Genomic DNA, 21,142 nt, shown 5'->3' with positions numbered 1-21,142 from the left:
TCTGTCAAAAACCAACTTATCAAAGTTTTTCATGGGTCAGAATTCACTGTATATTTAAAGATTCTGAAATGCATTTTACTATTACCTTTTGATACACACACACACACCTCTCCCAAGCTGCTGTTCCATATTCCAATTTCTCTAGCAAGTATGATTAGGTATTACTGAAAAGGCAGACTGTCAGTTGGATCAAGAATACAACTCGTATCATTCTCAAGAAAATTCCAGGCACTGTCACATGGGAAACCTTAAAAATTAATTCAAATCAGAGATTTTACATAATGCAAAATAATTTCTGACAAAATAAGCCTAAAGAGGCGTACTTCACCCAAAGCTAATGAGGTTATTACTATTCTGCTAGGCAAATGAAAAATAACTTTAAAACATGAAAAGATCTCTAGAACTGGCAGGTGAGATCTTCTCAAACACCTCCCACCATCTTGAAGGATATGCATTTTTTCTGGTGACTTTACAGAGCTGGTTTAAATTCTGTTCTTAACAGAGGGATCACTCTGTTTCACCACAGCAGTTTGAGATGGTGCCTGGTGGATTCAGGAGTAATATTCACTGTCTCTTTCAGCAGAAAAGAGAGGCGAAAGAGAAGGTTGAGAGAAGAGGTAACCAGCTTCTAACAAAGTCTCCCAAGGACTGAAGGACTCTCTAAGTTCCTCTTTGAGGTAAGGAGCAACCAAATCCTTCACAGCCTCAGTTTTTTCTCATTGTCACTTTGATTCCAAATATCTCAGAAATCCTACTAAGGGTTTAATACACTAAGACATAAAGGAAATATGATTGTGAGGCTTCAGTAAAATCAGAAGCCACTAAATATTCCTATATATAGTTATAGTTCAGTCGCTCAGTCGTGTCCGACTCTTTGCGACCCCATGAATCACAGCACGCCAGGCCTCCCTGTCCATCACCAACTCCCGGAGTTCACTCAGACTCACGTCCATCGAGTCGGTGATGCCATCCAGCCATCTCATCCTCTGTCGTCCCCTTCTCCTGCCCCCAATCCCTCCCAGCATCAGAGTCTTTTCCAATGAGTCAACTCTTCACATGAGGTGGCCAAAGTACTGGAGTTTCAGCTTCAGCATCATTCCTTCCAAAGAAATCCCAAGGCTGATCTTCAGAATGGACTGGTGGGATCTCCTTGCAGTCCTTGGGACTCTCAAGAGTCTTCTCCAACACCACAGTTCAAAAGCATCCATTCTTCGGCACTCAGCCTTCTTCACAGTCCAACTCTCACATCCATACATGACCACTGGGAAAACCATAGCCTTGACTAGGCAGACCTTTGTTGGCAAAGTATATATATAAGCCTAACAATTTGGAACAAAGGGCAACAAAACACCCTTGTTACTCACTGACTCTACTCCTCACTAAGAATCTCTGCCTCCCTCCCACCACTGCACACCTCATGTTGACTCAACACATCTCCCTAAAGACCAGCAATCTCATGGCGGAATTTGACCTAAGGTCCCTTCACAAGACAACAAAAAGAAATTTAAAATACAATCCTTCCCTCAAAGTTGTCCAAATTTCAATGCATTTACTCATCTGCCAGTCAGCATAGATTTTTAGATCCTATGATCTTTTAACTTACTCTTTTTATCCTATTATTTCATTTTTCACTTTGACCATCTTCAATTCACTTATTATAGTTATAGTATTCATTATATTTTATATATTATATTATAATAATTTATATAATTAAAATATTAAATCATTTACATAATTATATTATTAAAATATAATATTCATTATATTATATAATTATACTTTATTATATTTATAAATATATTATATAATTATTATAATTGTCTAAGAAATTTAAGTACTGGGGGTACTTTCATAAGCAGTTACTTGGTAAAAAATAAAGAATTTTTCTTTATTCACAATTTTCTTGAAGCTATTTTTTTCTCCCTTATTCCTCTATTCTGGGACCTGTTTTGCTGATCACATAGTTAATATAACATCATACAAAAGTGACACAATGTTGGTGCTTCTGGTCAAGATGACCAGATTTATCCTCCATCTGAAACAACTCCCAAAAAGGACAGAAATTTGAATAAAACAACAGTTTGCAAGACACTAGAGGTTAAGCAATGAAGGAAAGGGACACATAAGAGCAGAGAAACATAAGACAAGTCCTATACTCCCTAAGTTTACTGCACCGAGAGCTTTAAGGCCATGTGTGGTGCGGCAGGGAAGATCTCTCGAGGTTTCAGCTTAGTATCCTATGATCATAAGATACTAACGAGGAAATTACCTGAGGCCGAGGGAAAAACTACCCAGAGGAATTAGAGGTAATAGTTTTGGGCATGCACACAGGAACACAAATATTCCTTTTTCCAGCCACCCAGGCAGGAAACCATCAAGGCTGTATAGAATGCTTGTACTAATCTTGCCTAAGTACCAAAATTAATTAGTCCTAGACTGAGCACTGCTCCAGTCCCAACTAACAAACCATAAAAAGATTTGAAAGAATCACAGTGTTTTCAAGGGAACTGACCATATCTCAGAACAAACCTCAAGATTTATAGGAATTCCAATATATCCAATACCTAGCCAACAGTCACAATGTCTGATATTAATCAAAAATCAGCATACATACAAGAAGAAGGAAAACATAACTATAAGGTAGAGATAAGTCAATCAATTGAAACTGACCCAGAACTAACAGATGATGGCATATCAAAACCACAATAAGATAAGCCAAAGATGTACATTATAAACACTAAAGCAACCACTAAAATAATAACATGAAGAAATATGGTTAACATCAAGAAGCAGTAAAATAGAATCATAAAAATTGCAATAATACAAAAGAAAGTTCAAAAGAATATCAGGAAAGAAGAATATAGAGGATAGAGAACAGATATTAATATCACAGTGATTTAAATCTAACTATATCAATAATCACATTAAATGTAAATGATATAAATACTCCAACTAAAAGGCAGATATTATCACAACAGATTAAAAATGCAAGATCCATTATATGATGCATATAAGATGCACTTTCAATGTAAAGCAACAAACAGGTTAAAAAAGCAAAAGGATGAGAAAAGATAGACCATGTTAACATATGTCAGAAGGAAGCTGCTGCTGCTGCTAAGACGCTTCAGTCGTGTCAGACCCTGTGTGACCCCAGAGACGGCAGCCCACCAGGCTCCCCCGTCCCTGGGATTCTCCAGGCAAGAACACTGGAGTGGGCTGCCATTTCCTTCTCCAATGCATGAAAGTGAAAAGTGAAAGTGAAGTCGCTCAGTCGTGTCTGACTCTTAGCGACCCCGTGGACTGCAGCCCACCAGGGTCCTCTCTAGTGTGGCCCTATTAACACCAGACAAAGGAATTTTCAGAGCAAAATGTATTACTAGTGATAAAGAAGTTCATTTCATAATGATAAATGAATCAACTCATCAAAAGATATAAGAATCCCAAACATCTATGTACCTAATAAAAAAATTTCAAAATACATGAAACAAAAACTGATAGTATTGCAAGGAGAAACAGAAAGACTCAAAATTGTAGTTGGAAACATCAACACTCTTCTCCTAATAATTGTTAGAAGCTGGTAGACATAAAAGATATGAAAGACTGGAACATCATAATCATCCAACTAGATCTAATTGACAAATTTGGAATATTCTATCCAATAAGAACAGAATACACACCCTTTTCAAAGGCACACAGGTTGTTTACTAAGACAGACTATACAGTGAGTCGTAAGTCTCAACAAGTTTAAAATGATATACAAATAATATACAAAGTATGTTCTCTAACCACAGTAGAAATAAGTTATAAATCAGTAACAGAAACATCTCTGAAAAATCTCCAAATATGTGTAATCTAAATAACACACTTCGAAACAACTCATCAGTTAAAGATGAAATAAAAAGAGAGATTCTAAAATCTTTTTAACCAAATGAAAATGACAACAACTATGTAAGAATCTGCAAGATACCATGAAGTTAATGCTTCAGGAACATTTAATAGCATTAACCCCTATATTAGAAACAGCACTGCACACCTATATTATTCTCAAGTCACTGACTTCTGCTTTCATTTAAAGAACTAAACAAAGCACATTAAATACAAATTAAGCAAATGAGAAGCAATAATTAATATCAGAGTAGAAATCAATCAAATAGAAGATAGAAAAACAAGGAATATCAATGAAACCAAATGCTGGTTATTTGAGAAGATCAATAAAATTGATGAACATCTAGTCATACTTATCAGAAGGAAAAACACAAGACAAAAGTTGCCAATTATCAGGAAAGAGAGAGGTAATTTCAGAGTTTGCAAATAATTAAAGGATGATGAAGAAATGTATACACAATTTTATGCCAACACATTTGCCAACAGAGACAAAATGGGCATATTACTTCAAAGATCACAAACTGTCAAAGCTCACTCAAAAAAAATATATATATAGATAACCTCAATAGTTCCATTACTGCTTGTTATTAAATTTGTATTTTTAAACTTCCCAAAATAAACTTGCAAATTCAAATGGTCTCACAAGTGAATTACATTCTACCAACGATTTAAGAAATTACTACAAATTGATGTCACGAAAAAGCATGATTCATAAAAGAACAAAGCTGAAAGCTGGAATTTGTCAAATCAAAAAGGTTTCCATTCTTAAAGACACTATTAAGAGAATGAAAAAGGCAAGTGACAAATTGGGAGAAAATATTTACACATATGTTTCAGGTGAAGGATTGTATCCCAAATACATAAACCCTCTGTAATGTGAAAACCAACAACTCAATTCATAAACAATAAGTCCAAAAAAATTTAAGCAGACATTTCATCAGAGAAGATATTCAAATAGCAAATATGCACACAAAAAATAGCCTAGCACCATTAGTCACTGGGGAAAATTCAAACTAAAACCACAATGAGATACCGTTATATTTCTTTAATAACAATAAAAAAAATAATTTTTCAAAAAGTTGAGACCAAGTGTTGTCAAGAATGTGGAGGAACTGAGGCTCTCCTACACTACTTGTGAGAATGTATTATGGCAAAACTATTTTGAAAACAGTTTGGCAGTTTAAAGGTACATTCATTATATGCTTCAGCCATTCTACTTGGTGATACTCAAAATAAATGGAAATATATTGGCTAAAAATATCTGTACATAAACGTTCACAGCATTTTCATTTGTAATGGAAACAACCCAAATGCACATCAGAACTGACCGAATAAATGAACTGCAATGTATCCATACAACAAACCAGCCAGCAAAAACAAGGAATGAATTACTGAGACACACCTGCATGAATGAGTCTCCAGATAATAATTTTGTGTAAAAGAAGTCAGTCAAAAGAGCACCTACTGCCTGATTTCATTTGCAATGATATTCTCGGAGATGTGAACTAAGGGACTGGGAAGAAGGTCAGGTGTCTGGTGGGAGGGGAAGAAGCAGCTGCGAAGATGACAAAGGGCTGGGAGAAAACCTTTAGGGACGATGACTCTGCTTATTACCTTGATTGCAGTGACGACTTCATGAATGTGTATACATGAAAATCTGTCATTTTGAATACTACAAATGTGTGTCATTTCTTTAATGTTAATCATACTTCAATAAAGCTGTTAAAAAAAAAATCAGCGGACAGAGCCAGTTATGTGTTATGGTCAACTCTATGTGCAGGATCAAGGAGAGGAACTAAACCTGTCTCGACAAAACTCTTGTTGCCTGAGACACACTTCATAAAGGGCTTCCCTGGTGGCTCAGTGGTAAAGAATCCACCTGCCAATGCAGGAGATGCAAGAGATGAGGATTCAATCCCTGGGTTGGGAAGAATCCCTGGAGAAGGAAATTGCACCCCACGCCAGTATTTCTGTCTGAGAAATCCCAGGGACAGAGGAGCGAGTGCAGGTTACACAATCCATGAGGTCACAAAAGAGGCTGACATGACTTAGCAACTACACAACAACAAACAATACTTCATAAAAATGTGTGTGGCAGGAAGACTGCCTGCACGTAAGGACTATTTACAAGACAGAAAATTTTATTGAATCAATATTTGAAATTGTAACATGACTGAAACAACCTCCTCTTTCAAATATTCTTTGAACATTCCTTCCAGACTCTAAGACAAACTACACAAAAAAAATCTCATTTCCCATTTTTCTCTGACTCACTGTGTCCACTCTGAAATAAAATATGGCTGGCAAGGTAGAAGTCACAGATATGCCATCTCCCTAGGATTATTTTTCATCTGTATAGTTAACTGAGTTTTTGCCTGGAAAACAGATAAAAATAAGAAAATTCCTAACTGTTCCACACCAGCACATATAATTCACCAATGTCACAATCTGTCTAAAAAATCTGTTAAGTGCATACGGCAAAGTCTCTGCCAGTTCTAGCTTCCTTGTTATAAAAACCACAATGAAATATTGAAGAACTACTCTCTGAAATTCCCCTGAACAGTAATATACTATATATTCATTGTTTTTTTCTGCTTGATTTAAGCCATAATTTTTTTGTTATTTAAATAATACAAGTGGAAATAAAACATACAGTGAACTATATAACTCAACAGCCAATAATTTAGTAGTGTTAAAAAAACAGTGTATCAGTTATCCAAAATGTTAGGGTATTTCTTTGGCTTAGCAGTGTTAAGAGTCTGCAGAAAACTTTTGCGTAAAGGGACACAGCAGATGGCATTTAACCTAATGTAAAGATAGCCCTTCAACTTAACATGTCTACAGTAGGTACTAAAATTGATAGAAACCCACAGATACAAGCCCAGAAATCTCAGAAATTCAAATAAATAATAAATAAATGCCCACATCAGGATTCATCAGGTTATATTTAGAAATAAAAAGTAATAGCTTTACAAAATATTGGAAGAAAATCTGTTACTCACATATGGAGGTACCCAGTGGCATGTTGGTAAAAGTTCAATAACTTGCTTGAGGAAAAGGGAATAAGCCCTGGTTGGAAGCATTTGTCAGTTTCTGTGGTCTAAACACCCCTACCGTGGCTGATTTCAAGATGATCTGAATTCACCAAAGCAAGTTGAAAAGAAGCACATAGTTGGCGCTCCTAAGCTTGAGCACAGCCAGGACAAACACCCCACTGGAAACATCTCATGTATGAATATAGCTAACTCTAACCCTGGAACAGAAGTAAACTACCTTTCTAGGAACTGCCTGTGCATTTTATTCTTTGTGGAAGAATTCTCAATTCTGAAGCTACCTTTTAACATACATGTCCACCTGAAAAAAAAAAGATCTTTAGGATGCAGGAGACATGATCCATCATCAAATAATTTTGAGATCTCTTAATACTGAGGCATCCAACAAATCATATATTTTTCTTTAACAGGAATCTTTATACCCTCAGACTGGATTCAAATTAAATGCTAATTGTGAGTTCCCAAAAAAGTGAAAAGGCAACAAGCAAGACACAACATTTTCATATTGGTTTTAGACGAAGATTAACTTAAGGTAACTTGTTAGTCAGGGGGAAGATGGCGAGGATCAAGTTAAACATATCTGTCATCACAGAACTTGTGCGCCCCACCTTGAAGCAGAGGCATGGTGATATGCTTATAATTTTCATTCAGGGGAGTGCTGTTTTGCAATACTAGGAATTAAAAGGGGGGGTCAAAAGCCATCTTTTTGTGGTGTTTTCCACAAAGAGAGACTTTCTTCAAAGCGTAACTGTAGAAGGCAAACTGACAGAAGGAAATAAACTTATCAAACTGGAAATTCAACAAAGGGGAAAAAAGCAAGAGCAACAACGGCTCCGGCCTTTCAACACAACCGTAGCAAAGGGATAATAAAAGGAGTAGCAAAAGAGCAGACATATACCCAAGTTCTGAGTCTGACTGCAGCTGGAGCACTGAGGGGTCTGTGTCCCACTGCAGAGTCCTAATCGCGCAGCACAAAGGAAAAAGAACACAGAGAATTAACAAAAGGGGAGGGAACCAAACCAAACCAAACCACGTCATTCATCAAGGCAACAGCATGTACAGTACATACACAGAACATCTCCCCACTCTGTCACCCCCACCACCCCCAGGAGCCAGGAAGACCCCGTGATTATCAAGGGACAAGAGAAAGCGAGAAGCCGGTCCTTCCTTTGGAACGACTGCTTGACACTGGAAGCTACAGTCGTTTCCATGGAAGGAAACCCAGAGCTAAATAGTCATCCACCCCCACACACCCTCTTTTCATTGCTGTTTCGTTCTATACAGAAGCACGATTGACTGGAGCACGTAAACTGCTTCGTATGTACCCCAGAGCCAAGCCACACCAGGGAGCAGCAAGCATTCCCCAGGCAGTGACGGCGACCAACTGCAAGGGCTCGAATGGGCCAGAGTAGAAGCACCTCGGGAGGCTGGGCCAGACAGAGCACGACTGCAGAGCCTGGGGAATAACTGGCTTCCTTGGGTCAGTGACTGCAATTACAGTGCATTAGATTTCGAGGTTCATGGGTATTTTGGTGTTTCTTATGTTTTAGACCAAGATGGTCACCAACGGCAATATCATTCGTCTCGAAAGATGCCAGGGATGTCTTAACGTCTTCTAAGTACTTCACAAGAGCTAGCACAAAGTATCAATGGTTACCAAGGTTACCAATAGTTATCAACTCCCTTTGGTATTTCTCCACCACATAAAAGGAGCTCCTCCATGAACAGAGTGCACACAAGGACCTTTCTTGGGTAGGCCCTTTAAATTTCCTGCATGGTATACAGTTAACAGGTGAGTGAGGCTTAAGTACCTGGGAGGCAGCCAATGGACAGCAGGGACTTTGGGGTCAGGCACCTGCGACTCAAATCTTGCCTCTGTGACTTACCAGCTCTGTGACCCTGGACATGCTGCTTCAGTTCTCAACCCTTGCACCCTCGTGCTTACTCTGAGAGTGTTTCATGGACCAGGAGCATCAGCACCTCAGGGAACTTGCTGGAAATGCCGAGACTCAGATCTCACCCAGACTCACTGACTCTGGACTATGGTTAATAAGGCCCCAGGTCATCCGGGGGGCGTTTTGAAGTTCGAGAAGCCCACTCAGTTTCCTTGTCCGTAAGGATTTACCATGGCTTGTGCGACAATTCATGACCTGGCCTGCAGCTCTCTTCCCAATCCGTCTCTAAGGGCGGGCCCCTCCCTCACTGTGTCCTCCTTGAGGTTTTTTTCCCCAAAGAGCCATGCGGCTCATGCTTTTGCTTCGTTTCTCAGTTCAAATGTCCCCTGACCAGCGAGGCTTTCCTTCTCTCACCACCTCCCACAAGCAGCACTTCCTCGTCACTCTTCATCCCGTTCTCTTATCTGGCTTTACTTTTTTCATAAGGTATCTTTACCTATGGCTTTCTTATACATCCGTGTATTTATGACTGTTTGCTGTGTAACTCTGGAATTAAGTCTCAAAATAGCAGGAAGAGCTACATCCCTAAATTATAAGAATACGCCTAGGCCCATGCCTGGCATGCGTGTTTACTTTTCTTGATTTTTTAGTTGCAGGATAATTGCTTTATAACGTCCTATTGGCATGCAACAATGCAAAGACAGCCTCCATGCAACGATGCAAATCAGTTATGACTCTCTCTCTATATCCCCTCCCTCTGGAGGCCCTCTCCTGCCCTGCTCCCCCATGTTCCCCTCCAGCTCATCACAGAGAGCCAGGCTGGGCTCCTTCTGTTATATAGCAGCTTCGCATTAGCTGCCTATTTCACATATGGTAGTATATATATATATGTCAGTGCTCCTTTCTCAATTTGTCCCACAGTGCATGCTTGTATAATACAACAATAGTTGAACAGATGAATGGATGGATGGTTTCTCTCTGGTTTTCTATAGGGATTGCATGCCATTACACCTATAGAGCACAAAGTAAGTATTTGATAAACAGCTGTTTTTACTGTGAAAATGAAATAGCTACTATATCTACTACCAATGTTTCTTTGACACAAAGCCCCACTTATATAATGGAACCCACCTAAGCACCTCCTGTAGAGGTATCAGAACGCAGTTTCTAAGCTCCCCTTGTAAGTTCCAGTTATGCTCTTGTCCTCTGACCTAAATGCACTGAAAGATGACAACTAAAGTCTGGTGAGAACACTAATCGGTCCCTGTTTCTGAGACCAATGCTTCTCAAAGTTTACTGTCTGGGCCACCAAGGAGGCCCAGTGTTTCATAAACTAATGCACAGATACCTGGGAATATTGTTTAAAATGCCCGTCCTGATTTAGTAGGTCTGGGGTGGCTTGAGATTCTGCATTTCTAACAGCTCCTCGCGGGGTCGATGCTGCTGGGCTGTGGACCACACTTTCAGTAGTAAGGTCTGGACTTAGATCAGTGGTTTTCAAACTCTGACATGGATCAGAATGACTGGGAGGGACTGTTAAAATACAGATGCTGATCCTCAAGCCCAGAAATTCTGATTTGAGTAGTTCTGGGGTGGGGCTGAGAATCTGTATTTCTAACAAGTTCCCAGGGAATGCTCACAGCTGATCCTAGAACCACCTTTAGAGAATAGCTAGGCTAGACTATTGCTTCCACTAGTTGGCAGGCAGAAAGCATCACTGATCTTCAAATACATTAGCATCTAAACAAGTGATTCACACACGCTGGCCTAAGGCCCAGGCCACTTTTAAACCAATGAAATCAGAATGTTTGGGGTGGGACTCAGGCATCCAGATTTTTTTGAAACTCTCTCATGTGCAGCCGGGGTGAAAACTGCTGCTGTGCACTTGTTCTCTGCCCAAGGAAAGCAGCTCTTCCTGGCTCTGGACACTGGTTCCATCACTTCCTTTCAAATGATGGAAGTGACCGAATCCATTACAGTGATTCACCCTTGCTGTTCACGTATATCTGGAGTCCAAACCTTTTATCTTTATGGATACTTCCTTGGCTACAGACAAGAGGAGTGGCCTCTGGCTCTGGCTGACTGTGAGAAGCATTCTCTCATAAGGGCTGGGATCAGCTCCTCTGCGCTCAGGTTTCTGATGGGACAATTTGGGGGCCTTTTTCGCTCTTCTCAGGCAAGGGAAGGGTGTGACAGCTCCCAGGTGGTCACAGCTGTTCTATTATTTACCTACAACTCACCTGAACACACTGCGCCCTTAAATTAAGACTACTAGATCTGATAAGTTATATTTTAGATGCCAAGTCACCAATCTGTCACAGGAACAGCAAATGCCAGGCTGACCAATTAATTATACAAGCCTGAAGAAGTCTTCTCCCTTGAAGACTGACTTCCTGGGAAGTCAGACTTTAGCAGTGTCTTTAGAATTACAACAAGTGAAGATGAATTTTTAACTATTTAAGCTTCTCCCTGTCCTAGGCCCATCATGTCCACATTTTATAACAGGACTAGACCACCACTCACTGCTGCCAGAGCCTCCACTTTCCCTAATTTCTTGGGATGACCAACAGAACCCATTTTGCTGAATGCAATCTTTAATTCTGTCAATTAGACTTTGTCTATTGTTCCTATCTGGGAAACCATCTTGGTTTTGTTTGCTCATTTTTAAGAGCTGTATTTGTCTGCTCTGATCAACTGCAGGTTGATTTCTTAGGTTAACTCTCTGAGGATCCACAGGAGGATTTTTTTCATGAGGAAGCTGCTACTTGCACAGATACTGAATAACCTAGTGATTTCTAACCTAATGTGGCACATCGTGGCTCCATGGCCCTACGGTTGGATTGGCAGTTCTGGACAGACTTTAAGGTCACATTTCCCAACTTGTTTCAAACTTCAAGATACAGAATCTTCCCACACCATGGTAAATAATCACTCACTTATTGGATACTAAACATGTTGAACAGTGTAGCCTCTGGTATCTCATCTAAAAAGGCCTACCATATAACAGTTAATAATCTGCAGAACAATCTGTTTTTGAATATTTCTTATAAAGAAAAAGAATATGATAAACACCAAAATTATTCAAACTTAGCAGTGAACCCATTAAGAGACAAACAGAAGTTTGTATCACACCCTTTTACTATTCAGCTGGTTACAAAAGTCTCTCTTCATTGGCCCAATCTTATTCGCTCAGTTTATTAGACAGAAGGAAGTAAAAATTCAAACAAAGCAAAACAATCCCTGGCTCCCCATGGAAAGCATAACTTAGGAGTAAGAAACATGATGTCTGTGTTGTATAACCACACTCTCTAATGAGCGGTTATTTCCTTCCTGTTCAGAGCACGTTGGTAGTTTTCAGTCTTCTTCCCATTTTCTTAGACTCCAGAGTAGACAGTCTTAATGATTTTCCCTTAAAGAGCATCTTTGCTCTTACCTTTTTTTTAGTTTTGGTTATAAGAAAGAGATGTCTGATAAATACTTGTAAGGCAGTCATTAAGAACTATCATTTGCCATTTTGATTCCACTTGTTTGACTTAGTATGAACAGAATTTAAAAAAATAGATATGCAGCAAGCAACAAGGATTTACTGTATAGCATAGGGAACTATAGTCAATATCTTGTAATAACCTATATTGGAAAATAATTTCAAAGATAATATATGTGTATATGTATAACTGAATCACAAAAAGAAGAATTATATTTTTTGAAATTTAGTAATGTTTATCTTTTTGCCATTTTTGCTAAATGTCCTATGGACATCTAATAACAACATATGAAATAAAATTTTAAATATATTTGTGTAGGCTATAAGATTAATATAAATAGAAATCTATCATATTTAAATTTTTAATGACATCATTTAAGATGCTCCTATTCTTATTTTCTGTACTTGATATTCTCAGAAAAATGTTACTATGTCTCACTGTGATTAGATACTTTTTTCTTTTCCCTTATATTTCTTCTGATTTTGCTTTCTGTATCTCTGTTTCTTTATTGTTAGGTGTCTAATGGTTTATGATGTCTATCTTCTTAGTGAATTGTACCTTTTATCATTAAAAATACTCATCTTTCTTTCATTTAAAAATAAATAAAATTTAAAAAAGAAAATCTAACAAAAAAATTTTTTTAAAGAACCGTCATTTGCAATGCTAATATTCAATGTGGCTGAGGCACTCTGATGTACTGCTGGTGGCATTTTAAACTAGTACAGTTCTTTGGGAAAGCAACATGCCAGCATGGAGCAAGAATCACAAACACAGAATTACTCTGGAACTCGTTTCACTCCCAGGAACTCACCCTATGGAAATAAAACAGCACAAGTGGTAAATAACAAAAATGATGATGATGATGACAATGATGACCACTAACCCATCAAATCCCATGGCTTATTCTTGTTTCTCATACTTGATCTCTATGATTCTGGTGACTATTGGCTCCTTCATAAGCATGTTATTTCTTTCAGTGTTCCTGACCCTAAAAACCATGTCTTTTTCACTTCTCGTTATACCTCTGGAAGGCTCCTTATTCTTTCCATCCCCATAAAGACACATTCCCCAACCAGAGTAATTTCTTCTCCCCTCACCTCTATAGCTACTGATGATCTCCAAGATGCCCACATATCTTCTGCAAAAGATAACCCTAAAGTCCTCATCACCCTTGAACTCAAAGTTCCTCCTTTTCACATGCTTTTTGGACATATCCATCTGTAACACCAAAAGCAGTTAACCTTTTCTTGTCTCGTCAGGCTTTTCTTTCCTTCTCTAGCACCACAATCCTCGTTCACATCTTCTGTCCTTTTTATCAGATCAATGGTTCCCCCAAACACATCCTCAGCTCTTGAAAGTGTTACAAAAATGCAGTGGTCCAGACCTCAACTAGATCTATGCCTTAGGTATCTGTATTTTTAGTAAGTTGCCAGGTAAATTCAATATTTTCCTGGCTCCAAATATAGGACTAGGAAGCTCAATACCTCCAAGGCCATACTTGCCTCCCAGACTCTGATGTATTTTCATACTGTCTCCTTCACACACATTCTACACCCCACACGTCTCCTCTCTCCCACATCTCCCTCTATATTATCTGAATGCCCTTTCTCCCATCTCTACTTGTTCAAAGCATAGCCACTATGTGAGACCCAACTCAAATGGCTTATTCTCTAAATATATTTGTCCTCAATCACCTCTTTCACAAATAGCTTGTCTCTCTATGGGACTGCGCTTTTTATCTCACAGTTCTCTTTGCCAACCTGCATTCCACTTGACCTCAATAGTAGCCCTGCATCAAGCTTTAAAACCCAGTACAGATGGTCTGAAGGATATAAGGAGCACTGTTACCAAGCCCAGGGGCCTCAGCATCAAGACAAACACACTGTTAGTCCCATCTGCCTTTCTGCCCTGAGCCCAGTAACTGGTTTCTGCCTTGTTTCTGCTAGGAAATCCTCGCTTTGTATCTGAGTGCTCTAACCACTGCCAACAGCTCCCCTTGAGCAAAGGCCACTTCTGGCAACTAGCTCAGCAACCTTGAACTACCCAGCTTTTACCTGGGTCTTCATCTCTTCACTCACCCTGCACCCATCCCATTCAGGTTTCTGCAAACTGTGCACGTGCATAAGTGTGCATGCACACACACACACATACACACATACCCACACACCCTACCTCAATAAATAAATTTACCAAGTACCTAATATCAAGACCTAATATCAAGACTCTAGGTTATGAATCAAAAGCACTTGTCCCACAAGAATATACAAATTAACTGCATCTGGGAATAATGCTTTATATCATTGCTCACCTCTATAAGTACAAATATTTGAGAGCCGTAATTACATAGAAACATATCCTCAGACGGCTTCAAATTAAATATGTCATTTACTGGAAGTGGGATCTTTAGAAGACAGAAGAATTCCTTCGTTGTATTCCTCGCAGGTCTAGCATTTATTGTGTTGTATGATATATTCTTAACTGTTCACTGAATGAATGTGATGAACGAATAAACAAATGAATGGTCTTTACTTGTATTTTCTGCAGATGGGTATTAAGTATGAGGGCAAGTTGGTTCCCTAACAAACAGATTTTACTTTCTTTATGTAAAAAAAATGAGAGCATACATCAGGGCATGTCTGCCTGATTTCCTTCATCTCTGCAAGCCACTTCTGAAGAACTCAGTCTGTGTGGCATGATGCCATCACATGGTTCCAGAAGAATTTTCAGACTCACTTCCTTACTGAAGAAGGAAAGCTTATCTTGAAAAGGCTGACCTCAATGTATGAATGGATAGAAAAGTTGTGGTGTGCACACACATGCTGCTGCTGCTGCTAAGTCGTGTCCGACTCTGTGCAACCCCATAGACAGCAGCCCACCAGGCTCCCCCGTCCCTGGGATTCTCCAGGCAAGAACACTGGAGTGGGTTGCCATTTCCTTCTCCAGTGCGTGAAAGTGAAGTCGCTCAGTCGTGTCTGACTCTTCACGAACCCATGGACTGCAGCCCACCAGGCTCCTCTGTCCATGGGATTTTCCAGGCAAGAGTACTGGAGTGGGGTGCCATTGCCTTCTCCATACATATAATTAAATATTATTCAACCATAAAAAATGAGGAAATCCTACTGTTTGTGACAACATGAATGGACCTTGAAGACATTATGGTAAGTGAAATAAATTAGAAAAAACACAAAACTATGTAATCTCAATGACATGTAGAATCCAAAAGAAATTCATAGAAAAAGAAATCAGACTTGTCGTTACTAGAGGCAAAGGGTAGGGATGGGGAAATTGGATGAAGGTGGTCAAAAGGTGCAAACTTCAGGTTGCAAGATAAGTAAGTACTAGGACTATATATAATATACAACATGATAACTAAAGCTGACACTGTTGTATAATGTATGGGGAAGTTGCTAAGAAAGTAAATCTAAGAGTTCTCATTGCAAGGAGAAAATGTTTTTTCTTTTATTCATTCTGAGCTCATCAACTTTTATTAGTCCCTGAAGCAACCACATTGGAGCCCAACTTTTTACCTTCTTTTCTCTCTAGGGTAGAAAGATTGCTCAAGGGCAGGGTACTCTGAGTCCCAGAGTTTTTCTGGACTCTGGCTTCACATGTCTTCTATGTCAAACAAATCACTAGTCACTAAACTGATAAAGAAAAGTTTGGGCCAATGTAAGCATAGTGCCCAACAGAAAACCTCCAGTCAGTGTCATCCCCAAACTGTTTCTCTAAGTGCCATTTCCGAAAGGAATACATTGAATAACAAAGACATTTAAATATCCATCATATCACTCAGCCTGTCAGAATCATTAATGTGATGTCAATTAATTAATGACATTTAAATAATGAGTTAATGTTTTGCTTTCCAGCCTCAATGATTTCCTTACTTTGGACTGGCAGTGATGATGATAAAGATTTCCTGATGTCAGAAATAAAACTGGAACAGTGCAACACATACTTATACCAAGCCTCTTTCTTAATTTACTGTGTGAGAATCTTCCCTCCATTGGCTAACAGTGAAGCCCTAACAAGGAGCTCTGACACAGGCCACTCTGAGTCACACAGGAAGTCCATCTGTGCTGGATTCAAACAGAAATGCAAGGCTTCCCATCAGAAAAAAAGGATGTGTTTTCCCCAAATCTTCCATAAAGGACCTGCTATCAAGTAAGTTGTCTTTTGGAAGAAAGCTCAGCAACTCTGCTAAAAATAGATGCTTACCCTGTTACTATAACCATATGGTTATATCCAGTACTCTCTGCCTGACAAGATAGCAACAATTTTTAACTTAGTCAGTCCATGTGCTACATAAAGAAAAAAAATCCTATAGTACACAATTTATTTTAATTTGCAAAGACTGACTTTTAAATAGCCTTGAATCAGATTTTCAGTCTCCCTGAAGTCCAATTAGCTGGTAGCAAGCATCCTGCCAACTCCTCTTTACATAAAGATAATTTAATGAATTTTGTACATACAAAATCTTAATAGTCTTACTAAGTTCCCCCCTAGGTTTTGCATTATTGAATTGCGCTTTTTCACCTTTACCAAAACCTCCTTAACATCTTGCCTTTAGCCTCTGAGTTATCAGAGCACCTTAAAAGATGGGGATGGTTTCACCAAAAAGAGGTAAAAATCCGTTGAGGTTCACAGAGTGCCAGAGAATCCAATGGAGTCCAAGTGTGGATGAAGTCGAAAGTCCGAGGATTTTGTGTTGGGCATTAAGCTCACAGAGCCCCTGAACACACTTTCCTCTCCTCAAATCACAAGAAAAAAGTGGTGACTGGGTGCAGCCAGTACAAGTTAACCATGAATAAATTCTTCTAATTGCCTTATTTGTGAGTTCACTAGGCAATAAGCAGATCAGGGAAAGGTAGGGTTTATTAAATATCTGAATTTTACCCAAAGTATTTTTTCAATATAAAACAATATGAACTATATGGAAGCCTACTGTTGAAATTGAATAGCAGAGTATCTGCAGACATCTGTTTCAGTTCTTTTTTTTTTTTTAATTTTACTTTATTTTACTTTACAATACTGTATTGTTTCAGTTCTGGTCTGGTATGCACATGAAGTTAGAAACCCCAAAGAGCCCTAATCCACTCACTCCATACTTCTGTTCTCCTGTTAAGGGTTTCAGAAGACACTTCTGTTTCTGCTGCATCTAAGGTCCCCTTGGGAGAGGCTTCACCTCTCCACAGAAAATCAAGGACATAAGGGTTTTAGCTGATAGGTATTGACAGCTGGGAAGGAAGACAATTTTAATATAATGGGAATATGTTGGGAGCAACTGGGGAAATCTGAAGACGGTATATATAGTAGATAAGTTGAAAATGTACTGCAATGGAAAAATGGAAATACTTGAACAGAAAAGCAAGTTCTTCAGTTTGTACAGTATGACATCATTTATCATATCTATGATGACATACATCTTGTGTGAAAGAATATACACCAAGGTATTAAGAACGCTAATGCATATTCTTCGTAGGAACATAATTTGTTCTACTTTTGCTCATTTATCTTTTCTAATTGTATAAAATGAACTGATATTTCTACAATAATAAGAGATTATTAAAAGTAAATGGGGGGGTGCTTGAGTGTCCTTGACTGATTGGAAGGTGGAACTTAGTGATGGAATTAAGGCCATAGATGGTCCAAAAGGAAGACAGAAATCAATCGAATTACTGTATCCATCCACCCAAGCCACTTGTCACAAAATTCAAACATCATTCATCTTCTATCTTGTTAAGAAGGTTATGTAGTAAGAGATTGCACAATATGTTATCATATTGAGACATATTTTATCTTTGAAATCATTTTGAAAGTATTCCTTTTAAATCAAGTTTTGGACAATGTGTAGCCTATGCCCTGGTGTACAGTAAACTTTATGATGTCAATACTTTTCCTAGTTTCTACAAGCCAACGTGTTCTCTAATTTAGCTTTGTCACTGGGAAGCCTAAGGAGTCTTAGCCAAACATGAGAACATCCCTAAAGCAAAGTCCCTTATAAGCCATCCATGTACATAAGAATAAATGTGGGCTGAATTATTATCACTTAAATAGATTCATTTCTGGTCAAATATCTGAAGGTTAGGAATTAAGGATTAGGGTAAATCAAACAGTGATATTAGATTGGTGCAAAAGTAATTGTGGTTTTGCATTGTTGAACTTTGCCATCTGATACTGGAATACATCTTTTAATAAACATGGTTACGTTATATATCATTTTAATGAGCATTTCTTGCCTTATTTTTTTGCTAATGACTTATTACCTACTGTGTATTTTACATTTATTTTAGACTTACAGAAATCGTGTTAGACAAAAAGCAAATTTGAGCGATGTTTTTATTTGAGTTCAAAATGGGTCATAAAGCGGCAGACACAACTCGCAACAGCAACACGTTCAGCCTGGGAACTACTAATGAACGTACAGTGCGGTGGTGGTTCAAGAAGTCTGGCAAAGGAGAAGACAGCCTTGAAGATGAAGAGCGTAGTGGATGGCCTCTGGGAGTTGACAATGACCAACTGTGAGCCATAACCAAAGGTGGTCCTCTTAAACTACATGAGAAGCTGCCAAAGAACTCCACGTCGACCATTGTATGGTCATTAGGCATTTGAAGTAAATTGGAAAGGTGAAAAAGCTGGATAAGTGGGTGCTTCATGAGCTGACCGAGAATCAAAAAATCGTCGTTTTGAAGTGCTGTGTTCTCTTATTCTATACAACAATGAACCATTTCATGATTGGACTGTGATGTGTGATGAAAAGTAGATTTTATAATCACAGATGTCAAGCTCAGTGGTTGGACCAAGAAGAAGCTTCAAAGCACTTTTGAAAACCAAACCTGGACCAAAACAAGGTCACGGTCACGGCTTGGTGGTCTGCTGCCCACCACTACAGCTTTCTGAATCCCAGCAAAACTGTTATATCTGAGAAGTATGCTCAGCAAATCAATGAGATGCACCGAAAACGGCAATGCCTGCAGCTGGTACTGGTCAACAAAAAGGGCCCAATTTTCCTCCACACGTCGCACAACCAGTTTCAAAAGTTGAATGAATAGGGCTACAAAGCTTTGCCTCATCCATCATATTCACCTGACCTCTCGCCAACCAACAACCACTGCTTCAAGTATCTCAAAAACCGTTTGCAGGAAAATGCTTCCATGACAATCCCACTGCTGGGCATACACACCCAGGAAACCAGAATTGAAAGAGACACATGTACCCCAGTGTTCATCGCAGCACTGTTTATAATAGCCAAGACATGGAAGCAACCTAGATGTCCATCAGCAGATGACTGGATAAGAAAGCTGTGGTACATATACACAATGGAATGTTACTCAGCCATTAAAAAGAATACATTTGAATCAGTTCTAATGCGGTGGATGAAACTGGAGCCCATTATACAGAGTGAAGTAAGCCAGAAAGAAAAACACCAATACAGTATACTAACGCATATATATGGAATTTAGAAAGATGGTAACGACAGCCCTGTATGCAAGACAGCATAAGAGACACAGATGTATAGAACAGTCTTTTGGACTCTGTGGGAGAGGGAGAGGGTGGGATGATTTGGGAGAATGGCATTGAAATATGTATAATATCATATAAGAAACGAATTGCCAGTCTAGGTTCAATGCAGGATACAGGATGCTTGGGGCTGGTGCACTGGGATGACCCAGAGAGATGGTATGGGGAGGGAGGTGGGGGGGGTGTTCAGGATTGGGAACACGTGTACACCCATGGCAGATTCATGTTGATGTATGGCAAAAACAATACAGTATTGTAAAGTAAAATAAAATAAAATAAAATCTGAAAAAAAAGGAAAAGAAAATGCTTCCACAACAAGCAGGAGGCAGAAAATGCTTTCCAAGAGTTCCATGAATCCTGAAGCATGCGTTTTTATGCTACAGGAATAAACAAACATTTCTCATTGGTAAAAATGTATTGATTGTAATGGTTCCTATTTTGATTAATAAAAATGTGTTTGAGCCTAGTTCTAATGATTTAAAATTCATTGTCTGAAACCACAATTACTTCTCCATCAACCTAATAGCTAAAACTCACATATGCTTAATTTATGTCAGACTCCTTTCCTGGTGTTTTACAGATACTAACTTGTTTAATCATGATTACCTTATGGAGTAGGTTGTGTATCACATGGCAATTGCTGTTAGAGATGATGTAGGGCTGAGGTATAGATTGTGGAAACTTGTATCAACCTGCCCAGGTTCAAACCTAGCATTGTAGCTATGCCCTGTGTGAACCTGAGAAAATTATTTATTCTCTCTGTGCCTCCATGCCCTGTAAAAAGTAGGAGGATACTTGATTCTTTCAATAAATGTTTAACACCTATTATATGGACACAACCACAAATATGACTTACTCCATTCTCGCAAGGAACCTATCATTTCCTGAGGAAGAGAAACATGTATTCAACTAAACATAAATCATTCTTTAAGAGCTATAAAATGCTAATGCTTCACTCTCATGTATCAAAGATGTAAGCTCTTGCTTTGAAATTAATATTCTTTATCATATTGAGAAAAACATTTATATTCCTAGTTTACTAAGTTTTAAAATATGAGACTAGATGTTTACATTTTGCAAGTACCATTTCAGTATGCATTGCAATATTTACTTTTCCCTCTTTGATCTTTTTATATGCTGAATAAAGGTAACATTTTTCTATACTAAAATATCCTTGAATTTTTGAATCTAACACAATTAAGCATAACATTGTATCCTTTTAATATTGTATTGGATTCCAGCTGCAAATAACATATTTAGGATTTTTTTCATCTACATTTATATGTAAAACTAGTCTTTCAAATTT

The 21,142-nt window shown here is 38.5% G+C and overlaps 1 protein-coding gene across 3 annotated transcripts in view; it reads right to left on the bottom strand.

Moving 5' to 3' along the window:
* Positions 1 to 21,142, bottom strand: part of DYNC1I1 (dynein cytoplasmic 1 intermediate chain 1) — a 402,011-nt gene that overhangs the window by 289,543 nt on the left and 91,326 nt on the right. For 2 of the 3 annotated variants that reach the window (XM_040260479.1, XM_040260481.1), the window contains exon 6: positions 7,837 to 7,896. The exons of the other annotated variant lie outside the window; for it this stretch is intronic. In XM_040260479.1, coding sequence (XP_040116413.1) covers positions 7,837 to 7,896 — 60 coding nt within the window. The remainder of the gene's footprint in view (positions 1 to 7,836; positions 7,897 to 21,142) is intronic. 3 annotated transcript variants of the gene reach the window in all.

Source organism: Oryx dammah, unplaced genomic scaffold, assembly GCF_014754425.2.
Source record: "Oryx dammah isolate SB20612 unplaced genomic scaffold, SCBI_Odam_1.1 HiC_scaffold_18, whole genome shotgun sequence".
Classification (NCBI taxonomy): domain Eukaryota; kingdom Metazoa; phylum Chordata; class Mammalia; order Artiodactyla; family Bovidae; genus Oryx; species Oryx dammah.
Note: the sequence above shows the minus strand (reverse complement) of the source record. Positions and strands in the feature narration are given on the sequence as shown.